The sequence below is a fragment of the Chiloscyllium plagiosum genome, chromosome 10 (assembly GCF_004010195.1).
Source record: "Chiloscyllium plagiosum isolate BGI_BamShark_2017 chromosome 10, ASM401019v2, whole genome shotgun sequence".
NCBI lineage: Eukaryota > Metazoa > Chordata > Chondrichthyes > Orectolobiformes > Hemiscylliidae > Chiloscyllium > Chiloscyllium plagiosum.
Window position 1 is genome coordinate 87,156,865 of NC_057719.1, and position 12,159 is coordinate 87,169,023.

Here is a 12,159-nt window from a genome sequence, read left to right on the forward strand (position 1 = left end):
AGGACAAATAAGAATGCGGAATACAGGGTTAACGGTAGGGTTCTTAGTAAGGTGGAGGAGCAGAAGGATCTTGGGATCTATGTTCATAGATCTTTGAAAGTTACCACTCAGGTGGATAGAGCTTGTAAGAAGGCCTATGGTGTATTAGCGTTCATTAGCAGAGGGATTGAATTCAAGAGTCATGAGGTGATGCAGCTGTATAAGACCTTGGTTAGGCCACATTTGGAGTACTGTGTGCAGTTCTGGTCGCCTCATTTTAGGAAAGATGTGGAAGCTTTGGAGAGGGTGCAGAGGAGATTTACCAGGATGTTTCGTACGAGGGTAAGTTGAGAGTGCTAGGCCTTTTCTCATTGGGACGGCGAAGGATGAGGGTGACTTGATAGAGGTTTATAAGATGATCAGGAGAATAGATAGAGTAGACAGTCAGAGACTTTTTCTCCGGGTACAACAGTGTTACAAGGGGACATAAATTTAAGGTGAAGGGTGGAAGGTATAGGGGGATGTCGGGTAGGTTCTTTACCGAGAGAGTGGTGGGGTCATGGAATGCGCTGCCTGTGGGAGTGGTCGAGTCAGAATCATTGGTGACCTTTAAGCGGCAATTGGATAGGTACATGGATAGGTGCTTAAGTTAGGACACATGTTCGGCACAACATCGTGGGCCGAAGGGCCTGTTCTGTGCTGTATTGTTCTATGTTCACTTGCTCCTGCGCCCCCATTTTTTAATTGTACGCAAGATCCCTCACCTTTTTTTCCTATTTCACCTGAAGAGTAAACTGGCCCTGGTGTAAACCTTGTCTTCCCTATCCTGGTAACTCACTCTGTTCAGCATAGAGTGGAAGATTTTCTAATTAATGGTTTGTCTCTGTACAGTTTCTAGACCACAATGACGTGAGCAGGATTGATTCTTACTGTAGTCATTGCCTCTTGCCCATGGTCGATGTACCAATCTTCTTCATGCACAGAGTACATCGCACATATGGTTGTGTCCTTCAGTTCAACTACAGTTCCATTTAAATGGCAGTCAGCTATAGCCAATACACTAAATGAACATTACCTAACTTACCTCCACTTTTCAGGAATAATTGCTTTTTTGTTGCCATTCTGCCCAAACTATTTCAATTTTGCCTTGCGCAGGTAAAAAATTGCCTTTCTACTCGACTGTGGTACTAAGGGAGTGCTTGCATTGTGTACACACACACACACACACACAGCACTTCAAAAAGGAATCCATCAGTTTGATGTACTTTGCAGCATCCTAAAGCAGGATTAGGGACTATATCAATAAAAGGTATTTCATGCTTCTTATCACATTTTTATTTAAACAAAGGCAGAACGATTTTATTCTTCACTTTCTCTCTCCAGTAAAATCATAATTTTAGATGTAAATCTCTAGAAATATCAAATTGTGAAGCGTTTTGTGGTTCAATTGTTCGTCTCATGTGTGTGCACCATAATTCAAAGATGTCCAAGCTCCTTGCTCTCTGCTGATAAGGCCTTCCAGCTGAGTGGAAGTAAGTCTTGACAACTGGATCTGAATGTTGTCCTTTACAGTTCCTATGGAAAGAACCTGGCCTCGAGCCATGGTCATCTACAATACAGAAGAAGGGTATTTACATTACAGAAGGAAGCCATTCAGCCCTCTGCTTACTGTTCACATAATGCAAAACTAATCTCACTGCCCACTGTCTCCCCAAAGCCCCTTATCATTGCTTCAGATTCCGTAAATGTTACTGATGGTGCTATGTTAATTACAACTGTACCGGGACAGCAGAGAGCAGCAGAGTATGCCTGAAATTGGAGGCATTCTCTAGTCAACCTTAGAAGATGCTGAAAGTTACTAAATCATAGCTCTCCTGTGATGGTAATCCATGGTGAAAAGTCCCTGTCATTATGTAATAGAGATCAGCTCCTCGCCTATAGTCCAGGGGTTGTTCTGCCCTATAACTGATCCTATACCTCCCCCCAACCCCTAATCCAATCCTGCACACATTCAAACCCCACAACCTATGCCACACAAATCTCTTTCTGGGACGGCAGGTGTCGGTGCTGAGCACGGCCCATGGAGCTGAGTGTGCAATTAATGATGTCTCTAATCCCCTGCTGTTGATTTATTCATCACTGCTCCTGATCAAGTTACCAACATTAATAAAAATGAGTGTCAGATCCATACTGGATCACTTCCGCAGTCACAGTACAACCTCATTCTTAAGTTTATTGTTAAAAGATGACCAATGATGCACTTGCCAATAGCCATGAGCGCACTCACTAGTGCACGTTCGTGTGCAGGTTCATGTGCACACCCACTTTTGTGCTTAGTCATTTATGAACTGTAGTGTGCGCGCAATGTGGAGTGAAGAACCACTCTCATACATATTCTCATTTTTGCATACATATGCATTCGCACGTGTTTCCCCACAATTTCTCAAAGTCCAACAATGGAAAGAAAGGCTGTTTCTGGAAACTTTCACCATTTGTTTTTCTGCTACCCTGTAAGAATAATAGTTAGCCACTAGAGCTTCTGGTGATGCATACCTTAAACAGTGGTTTAAAAAAAAAATCAGATTCTGATATTTGTCATGGTGAGGAATATCAGCATCGCAAGATTTCAGACATCTAGAATCAGTATCACAGTTTCTGTGTTGGTAAGGTCAACTCAATACCAAGTACAAGTTCCCTCTACTCCAAGTCTCCCAGAGCAATTACAATATAGGGATAGATTCAGAGGAAAGTTCCCTTATTTCCTCATGCTGGCTGGGGTAATGTGGGCGCTTAGGAAAGGGAGCCTTTGGAGAAAATTGTGTTTGAAAGCAATTTTGACCAAAATTATTTGTTTAAGTTGTTCTTGAGCCGATGTCAAATAATAGAAACTGTCCAGGAATCACCACCTTGCTGTAATTACACACTGCTGAATGTGTAGGTGCTGCAGTATCACTACTGCACTCAGAAAGCATCAATACAACAAGGTAAGTTTACACATGTAGTTCACATTATGAATGCAGAAATGAAGTCTGAGTGCACAATTTCTACAAGTTGACTGAATTTCACCTACACTACTTATCCTAACTACTTGCCGTGTTTTGCTTGGAGATTTCAAATGTACAGAGCCACAGGACGTAAACTAATCCTAAAACATCACTCAGCAGACTAACAGCGCCAGAGAGTTAGTAAGAATGGAGACTGTATTGTGGTTATAGGATCCATACCTGCAGCTGTACCAGTACCAAACCAGAATTGGTGAACATGTTTTCAGTTTCATGCTGAAGCTGTCAGGGGAATGGAGTTTAATTGTCTTGTGGGTGTATGAATGTCTAACCAGCTCACTGAGTTATATTACTGTAATGACTGGTAGTTGTGTCATGAGATTAGGTGGGGATTGAAAGACTCTTGTTTTGATAAGTTGTCTTTGTCTTTGGCAGAAGAAGAAGGAGGATGGAGAGAATGCTGTGAAGAGAAGGAAAGAGGGATGGACTATGTTGACACCTTCATTAGCATCTGCAGATAACTCCAACATGTCCTCAGGAAACCTGTCAGCAGATGGGGAAGAATCTTTCATCAGTGTGGACTCAGCCATGCCTAGCCCTTACAGTGAGGTAATAGAAAACGGAGCCTCTAATGCAGGTGCTGAGCGTGACTCAGCACAGGGACGCAAGATATAAAACCAGCTGCAAGACTCTGACTCACATTTTGTGGATCTATCTGTAGTGACAACAAGGCTGCATTCAGGAGAACTGGGCATAATGGCCAGTGGGCTGTATGCTAAACAGTTCCAGGATTAGACTGAAAAGCAAGACCAGCACTCCGTACTGAATGGGGATGGAGGCTCAGTCCATACTAAAGCAGTTGGGGGTTCACTTATTGGCCCAGCTGACACCAGGAGAAGATCCTATCTTTAGTCATTTCCTTTTCCTATATGCGTTTGAGGACTGAATTTCGCGATGAAAGAAAGAACCTTTCAGCAAAATTTGTGGGAGGGAAAATATCTGGGGAAAAGCATGAAAATAGTATGTTAAAGGAAAACCTAAAGGTCAAAAAAATCTAGGATTCATGATATAACTGATGTATCATCAAAAATGGGATACACCTGCCATTATTTAAAGGGAGGATTTTGGAAATCTTGGATCCTTTTAAATAAATAAGAAAAGAGATGGCTGGATGAGAAACAAAAAAAAAGCCATAGGAGCATAGAGGGGAGTTTTACATTTACTAAGTTGTGTTAAACCACCTTGTGTCTTCAATTCATCCTGCTTCTGGTCCTTGGTTCTGATACATTTTCACTTTGGTTTTCTTAAAGGTGTTAGCAAAGAACTAGAGAGGTCTAAGTATAAAAAAAATGTGTACATCATGTGATGTTAGCATTCATGCAATATTGCTAATAGCTTAAAAGCCGCATTGTTTCACAACTTCATGTGTATTGGAAATGGACTTGATTCTTGTTATGATAAAGGTGTTTTGGACTGTGGTTATGCAACTGAAGTTAAACTGAAAGTGTACTAGATTCTTAGGGAGCTTGACAGGGCAGTTGCATCGAGATTGTTTCCTCTTTAGTTGCAAGCTTAAGATCAGAAGACTCCAATCTCGGAGAAAAGATTGCCTATTTAAGATAGAAATGAGAATTTTTTTGAATTATAAATCTGTAAAATTCTTTACTGCAGAGGGCTGTGGAGATTATTAAATGTTTTCAAGGCTTAGACAGATTTTATAATCAGGGAATCAAGGTATTGGGGAAAAGGCAAGAAAGTAAAATTGAGGATTTTCAAATCAACCATAATCTCATTAAATGGCAGAGCTGACTCAATGTGCCAAATGGCCTTATTCTGCTCCGATGTCTTATGAACTTAGTCATAGCTACATCTGATTGTAGCAGTGCCTTTTTCTGATCCATCTATAAAAGGCACCCTTTGTGACCAGCAATGTGAAGTTGAGATGAAAATGTCTGACCAGCTTGGTCTCCGTTGATTTAATCGCGCACATTTATTTTAATGTTACTGACGTATTGTCCACTGGTCTGTGAGCTCAGTTGGCTGGATGACTGATTTGTGATTCCCACAGCACAGGTTTAATTCCTGCAGTGGCTGAGGTTACCATGAAAGCCACATATTCTCAACCTTGCCTGAGATGATAGCAAATGGAAAGTTATGCACGTTAGTTTGACCTTCGAATAGGATGAAAGTTTGACACAACATCAAGGGCCAAAGGGCTTGTACTGTTCTATGTTCTATATGTTCTATGTAACCCTCATGTTAAACCACCACCAATTGTCTCTCTCTAATGGCCTGTGGTCTTCTGGGACTATGGTAATTTTACTTTCTCTTGCCATGGTGGCACATTATCCAACCTGTGCTTTTTATCCATATTGCTACCCAATAGAAATGTTAATGTGCAAGAACACCCAAAAATAGAATTGCATGCAATCATTATTGAGATCTAGCGATTATGCGTTGCATTTTTACAGAAGCAAACTGGCTCGCATTATAATTTATACCCTCTGCCCCCTCAGATATCTATGAGCAGTGAACAGCACACTGGATCGATCGCACCCGATGAAAGTAGCAGTGACCTTGTGATTGTGGACGACCCAACGTCAGCTTCGCAGTCCAGAGCAACCAATTCCCCAGTCTCCATTGCAGGCTCAACTTCAGACCATGTGAATGGTATGACGAACAGGAAGCTCCTGGTGCATTGAGTAACCCATCTTTACACCAAATGTGAGGCTGGGAACATAGATGGTTACTTTGTAACCTTGGATTAAAGTCGGATGTCGTTGCGTGACTTTGAGTCACTGGGGCAGCGATCGTCACCCGTACTGTTTAATTGTCTAGTTTCCTGTTTGTTTTGTTGTACCACTCAAGCTTGTGATTATAAATAGAATTAGCAGCTGGGGATTAGTGGGAGGTAGCAGAACAATTCAAGTGTGATATCAGTCCAAAGTGTCAATTTGTAATCTTCCCTTCAGCACTTGGTGAATTGTTTTCTCATATCCTGCTGGTAATTCTATATATGTGCCTGCATATGTGTGCACCTATATATTTGCTTGTATATGTGCCTGTACCTCTGCCCACATCTGCAGGCATGTCTTTTTTTTTCATTGCTTCATGAGCATCACTGGCAAGCCTAGCATTCTTCTTTGTCACAGAGAGGTGGAGAGATGATTGAGCTGCTGTTTTAAACTATGGGGTGTTCTGGGATTTTGTTCCAGTGGTGAAGCCAGTGCCTCCGTTGATATGTAGTCTGTCCAGTTTTATTATTCCTAGACTTTTCCTTGCTAGCTGGATACCATGTTCGCATTCATGAGCGTTTAGAAGGATTAAAGGGTATTTGAACAAAATGTATAAAATTTTAACAGGATTGGGTAGATTATATACAGAGAGGGTGCTTTCCCCGAGCTGGCGAATCTAGAACCAGGTGCAGAACCTCATGATCTGAGGTTGACCATTAGGATAGAGATGGGGAAAGATTTCTTCACTGAAAATGGTCAACCTGTGGAATTTGCTACCACAAGGCTGTGAAAAGTGGATCACTAAATATAATCAATATAGAGATCTTGATTTTTTTTTAAGATACTAAAGGCGTAAAGGGATAAGGTGTGAAAACAAGAATATGCCACTTAGCCAAGGGATCGGCCATGATCATGCTCAAAGGGCTGTCCCTAGTTTCTGTGATACAGTTGAGTTCTTTACTAGACAAAATGAGGGCACTTAAAGCCTTCTGTCAGTGGTTTCACGTGCCTTGTGATGGGTATTGGATCCAAGCTGGTGATTTCAATTAATGTGGGCACACTTCAGGGTGTATACTGTAGTAGAACATTGACTATAGTAGAATTGTGAACTGAATTTCTGCTTTTCATATCCTGGGTGGTGATGTGTTAAACTCCTTCCTTTACAGGTGTTTCACAAGATAAATCTGTTACTAACGTTGGCCCATCAGGGAGGGGCAGGGGCCGTCCAAAAGGATCTGGAAGTACCTCAAAAGGTTCGGGAAAAAATCGAGGGCGCAAGTCTACTGCTGGCAGTGCTGCAGCAATGGCAGGAGCCAGGGCCGGTGCAGCAGCAGCTTCAGCTGCTGCATATGCTGCATACGGGTACAGTGTGTCGAAAGGTAAGGTGTAGATGGAACTGTCAAGTGTCACCCTTGGAACAGTGCCAGCACGCTCTCTTCCTAATGACCCAACGTAGTGTCAACATTTACACATTTGTACTGAGCTGAAATAATTTGAAGTGAAGTCCATTAGTCTCACTAGCATTGGGTACAATTTTTATACCATGTACACTTTAATTTTGAATAAAATTGAGAATGATTTGAGCTATATAAAGGAGGCATAACTATTTCATTTAGTCTGAAGTTAAGTTAATTTATCCATATAACCTGACATCGAGACCCTAATCCTTTTACTGTCCAATGTCAGGGTAATCAACAGTGTGATTTAGAGATCCCAGTAAAAATTCTTGCTTTACACTAATTAGTGAAATTGATCATATGATTCCTTATTCAAAAATTATCCCGACCAAACATGCTTATTAGACCAAGACACTGGTTCACACCAACAAGTGGATGTATTTATCCAGACAAGAGAATGAAATTAAAATCAGGTAGGGAAGTACAACAAGTAATAAAGATGCTATTTGTTTTTCTTAAAAAGAGTCTTTAATCAGAATCTCAGTGCTGTAGCTGAGGTCTGGTCTACTTCCTGTGTCATTCTGTGCTAGACACAAAAAAAAATTTCAGATGAAACTATTCCACCTATCCTGCCTTCTCTTCGAAGGGTTCTAAGTTCATTCTCTGATCACCTCTGTTCTTGGTTGACACATACTTGTCCTGTGCAGATGTTCTCTCCGGTTCCTCACCGAAGCCACTTTGAAATTCCCACTTTTGTTTATCCATTTAGATAATTTACTAGCATTTGGTCACAATTATGTCATGATTGATGAGTCGTTTTTAAATAAGCACCCAGACCAGGTTTCCCTGTAGCACTCAGGAAACAGAATGTTGACAAAATGGTTACTAGGGGAATATCAAATGCGGGTGCAATGAGCAATTAGTTACATCCTCCCTGACAGTTTGGCTGCTCTCTCTTTTTGAAGTAAAGCAAACTGATTAGTGATTGGCTATGCTCCAAGTATTAAAAAGTGGTTGACACAATCAAGCATGCTTCTATTCATTATAGATTAATGTGCTGCTCATTAAATTAATTTATTTTCTTTCTGTTAATGAGGGTGAGGTTGAACTTCAAGTTAGTAATCAGCATTTGGAAATTTACTCTGTATAACGCCTGCTATACCTACCTGAGTGTGTTTGGGACAGTGTAGAGTGAGCTTTACTCTATCTAACCTCATACTGTACCTGGCCTCGGAGTGTTTGATGGGGATAGTGTAAAGGCAGCTTTAATCTGTGTCTAACCATGTGTTGCGTTTGTGAAGGGCAGCGTAGAGGAAGCTTTATCTAACAATGTGCTGTACCTGTCCTGGGAGTGCTTGATGGGTACAGTAAAGAGAGCTGTACTCACTATCTAACCCCATGCTAATCCTCTCCTGGGAGGACGCCAGTGTAGGAAGAGCTTCATCTAAATTGTGCATGCATTAGACTTGATTGATGCTAACAATCAATATGGTGAGGCAAATATGCCAGTACTAGTATCCCTCCTATCGTTTGAAGACTGTTTGAGGTTTAATTACGTTGATTGTGATTGTTGACTTTTTTGCTTTCGGATCTCAAAGTATTTTCTTTTGAATCTCCAGGTATGACAGGAAGCGGCCCTGGGCAGTCTCCCCTCTCTTGGCCAACCAGCACTGCCACCTTTGGAATGATGAGCACTTCCCCTTTGAGCTCCCCTCACAGTATGTCTAACAGCGTCCCAGGGACACCCCAGACTCCGACTGATACAAGCACGCCTTCGCCGTCCCCCAGCAAGAAGGCCAGCAGAGGCCTGGTTCAGCCCCCAGCTGTTGGGGGGCGGTAACCATGAACAGTGGGGATGGTTGGTGGGATGGCTGCAGTGAGTGGGCGGGGAGGGAGGGCGAGTCACAAGACTCATGTTTAAGGATTTAGAGTTGTTTTAATAGAAGTGAAATCATGGAGAAGCCTTTTCCCTCTGAATGACGTGTACATAATGTTTACCAGGAGAGCACAGAATCCTTGTTTGTTTCTTTTTGAATGTGCTATTTTTTTATAGATGAATTTGTAAATATGTACAAAAAAAAGTGAGAAATCAAACAGAAACTGCTATCTTTTACTAACCTGACAGACTGGTGAGAATCCAGCCAAGTGATGAATCGTAATTTTATGGAGAGATTGTATGCGTGTGAATTTTTACTAGTTTCCAGTGCTGAGAGGTAAACATTCTGAAGTCCTTGTGTTTTAATTTGCAGAGGCGGAAGCTATTTCCCCTTGAGAACAGAAGCAGCATTCAGCTTCCTGTGCCTTCCTCTATGCCTCCTCCTTCCTCATACCACTGTTATATTTGCATCAGTCAGCTGCCAGTGACTGCAAGTGGCACCTGCTTAAGTGCTGCAGTGACCCCTGGACTGGCCGGGACAAGCCTCCAAGTACAAGTCCCAGTCTGCTGACTGTTGGCAGCCAGCACACATCGAAGCTTGAGAAATGTAACATCCAGTCTGTGTTCCCACTCCCATTGTTGCTCAGTTAAAGACTCTGGCACTCAGTTAATATGAGGAAGAAACAGTCACATTCACTTGGAAATTCCCAGCATAACTGTCAGCCAATGGGAGGAAGAGAGCAGTTGCTCACTCCTTTCTGTGTCAGAAACTGACAGGCCCACTGTCTGCATTTTCAGCATCAATCTGAACAGAAACAGACATGTTGTGACCTGATTGAAACCCTCCAGCAGTGTAGAAAGCTGTGACCAGTTCAGGATTATCCTCATGTAACAGAGGGTTACTGCTGTGTTACTGCAGGTACCAGCCCTGTCCAACCAGCATCGATGTACAGAAATCACAGGTTAAAGGAAAGGACATCTGCAATACCCACAGGGTATACTTAGTATCCTAGCACAGATAATGGCATCACCATGTGATAGCTACTTGAAATCCAAATATAGTGATCTAGAAACCTGCACGGGGCATTAACTTTTCTTTTAATCTCAAATTTTAAGGATATTTTGCATGGCCAAAGCAGTGCAATTCTTTGATAATCCAACATGTAACACAATGGATATGGATTGAATTCTGCACTTCATCCCAAAATTTCAATTCTCTCCTATGTTGCCATTAATAGGAGATGCTGAAAAGAGCCCAGAGGTTGGCCAGCAATACATTTCCACTCTACTGTATCGTTCTGGTTGTGTACAAGCAGTGCTTTGTAATTGAGAATGTGTAAGTCACAAGTTCCTCCATCGAATTCAAACTAAATTTAACATGCTAATCATTGCAGTAGAGTTGTAAATGTGGTGCCGGCTTCAGAATTGTTGTCTCGTCTCTCCTCCCCTTTTGTTGCCCAGTTTCTCACCTCACCATCTTGTCCTATCCTTCTTCACCTCTCTCTCACGCTCTCTGCAACCACTTCATACTGCACTCTGTCTTGCCTCCCCCCCCACCCCCACCCCCAACCAATCCTGCCTGCCCCTTTCGTCTGTCTCTCTCTTACACTATGTATTTTCTCTCACCGTCTCTCATTGCTGACATCCCTCCCTGTTCTCCCCAGTGTGGCCCACTCCCTGCATTGGGTCTGTCTGTTTTTCTGTCTCTTCTCCTCTGCCCCCAATTTCCATCATCTCTCACCCTGATCTCAATCTTCCCTTTTTCCATCCTCTCTTGTTCACTACCTCACTCATCCTCTTGTCCCCTCTCTGCTTGCATTGCCTGCGTTTTCCAGCTTCTAACTCAGCTAAAACCTCTGCTTATTTGAGGTGTGGAACATTAAGGCACAGAATAACCTTCCTGAGAGCTGCCATCTGTTTAACATTCAGCCAGAACCCCAGGAGCAGCCACTGCACCCCATTTGGATAGGTCAAAACAGCGCAAAGTGAAGAAATTGGAGGCTGAATTCTGACAATAGCTGATGTATTGTGAAGTGGGATATATATACAGTATTTAACGTAGTGAAAACAGATGAAGTTTTTGAGCATTCTAAATTATATCAAGGTTAAAATCCATATTTTAATATTTGCAGTTAGTATTGCTCTCCAGTTGAACTCCGTGTCCCTTCCTTGTGTTGACAGGCTTGGTGTTGCCTTACATCTCTGATTCACCGGCTGCTTAGTTTTTCCATCCAGTGGAATGGATCTGTTGAAAGACTCCATGTATAATTTAGGAGACATCGTTCTGCTTGTATGGGCAGCTCTGTGAGACAGTGTGAACAACCTTTCCCCCACCCCCAATGAATACAACAGAACTCCAGTCACTGACTAACCAGCAAGATACACTGACATGCAACAGTGCAGTAGTTTGATCTAAACCCTGGGCAGCTGCCATGGTTAGAACAACCAGGTTGCAAGTGACTGTGTCACACTCAAATCACATCCTTTATCCTTTCTGCAGGTTGCACTTCTAGCCAGTGTGCACTATCTTAACAGCTGCATCTGTCCTTGTGTAAGGGCTGAACCTCAACCATAAAACCCAAATTAGGCAGGTTCTGCAAGCATCTTCCTTTGGCAAATGCATAGTGATGTGTTGCAGACAGTGTGCCTGGATGAGAGGAGGGTGCCTCGTGTGGGATCTTCGGGTTCTGTTTCAAGTTGCTGCACTTGTCTCTTTGTGGTCCAGACACACACTACATCACTAAATGTTTGTACTTTTAAAGAGAATGCATGACAGTTTCAGACCTATTACCCAATTTGATGCCTGGCACATGTTGTAAAATCAAACAAAGCCCTAGGCCTTTTTATTTAAAAATTCATTTCTGATCTACATGTAAGCTGGATCCACAGTTCAGAGTTGGAAAGATTTGAGGAGGATGCATGGAAGATGAGGCCTGGGTGGTTAATTATTCAATGCAATACCAGTTCACTGAATCAGTTTGTACCCCCACCCTCCCCTAACAGTACAGGCTGGTTAACTGATTTATTTTATTGCTATGCCATAACTCAGTACAATCAGTTAATGAAATCATAATTTGTGTTCAACCTTAGCAAAAATGATTCAGGTACAGCAGTACAGTATCAAAATAAAATCGAAGTGTCTATAAAGAACTGACTATATTTGTGTTTCT

At 42.2% G+C, this 12,159-nt stretch overlaps 1 protein-coding gene across 3 annotated transcripts in view; it reads left to right on the plus strand.

The window, feature by feature from the left end:
- The window catches only part of ino80 (INO80 complex ATPase subunit), a 214,232-nt gene extending 202,073 nt beyond the window's left edge, over positions 1-12,159 (plus strand). Inside the window, exons 33-36 of one of the 3 annotated variants that reach the window (XM_043698306.1) lie at positions 3,417-3,590; positions 5,498-5,651; positions 6,883-7,095; positions 8,733-12,159. In XM_043698306.1, coding sequence (XP_043554241.1) covers positions 3,417-3,590; positions 5,498-5,651; positions 6,883-7,095; positions 8,733-8,953 — 762 coding nt within the window. In that variant the 3' untranslated portion in view covers positions 8,954-12,159. Of the gene's footprint in view, positions 1-3,416; positions 3,591-5,497; positions 5,706-6,882; positions 7,096-8,732 lie in introns of those variants that run through there. The other 2 variants (XM_043698307.1, XM_043698308.1) reach the window with 2 other exon arrangements.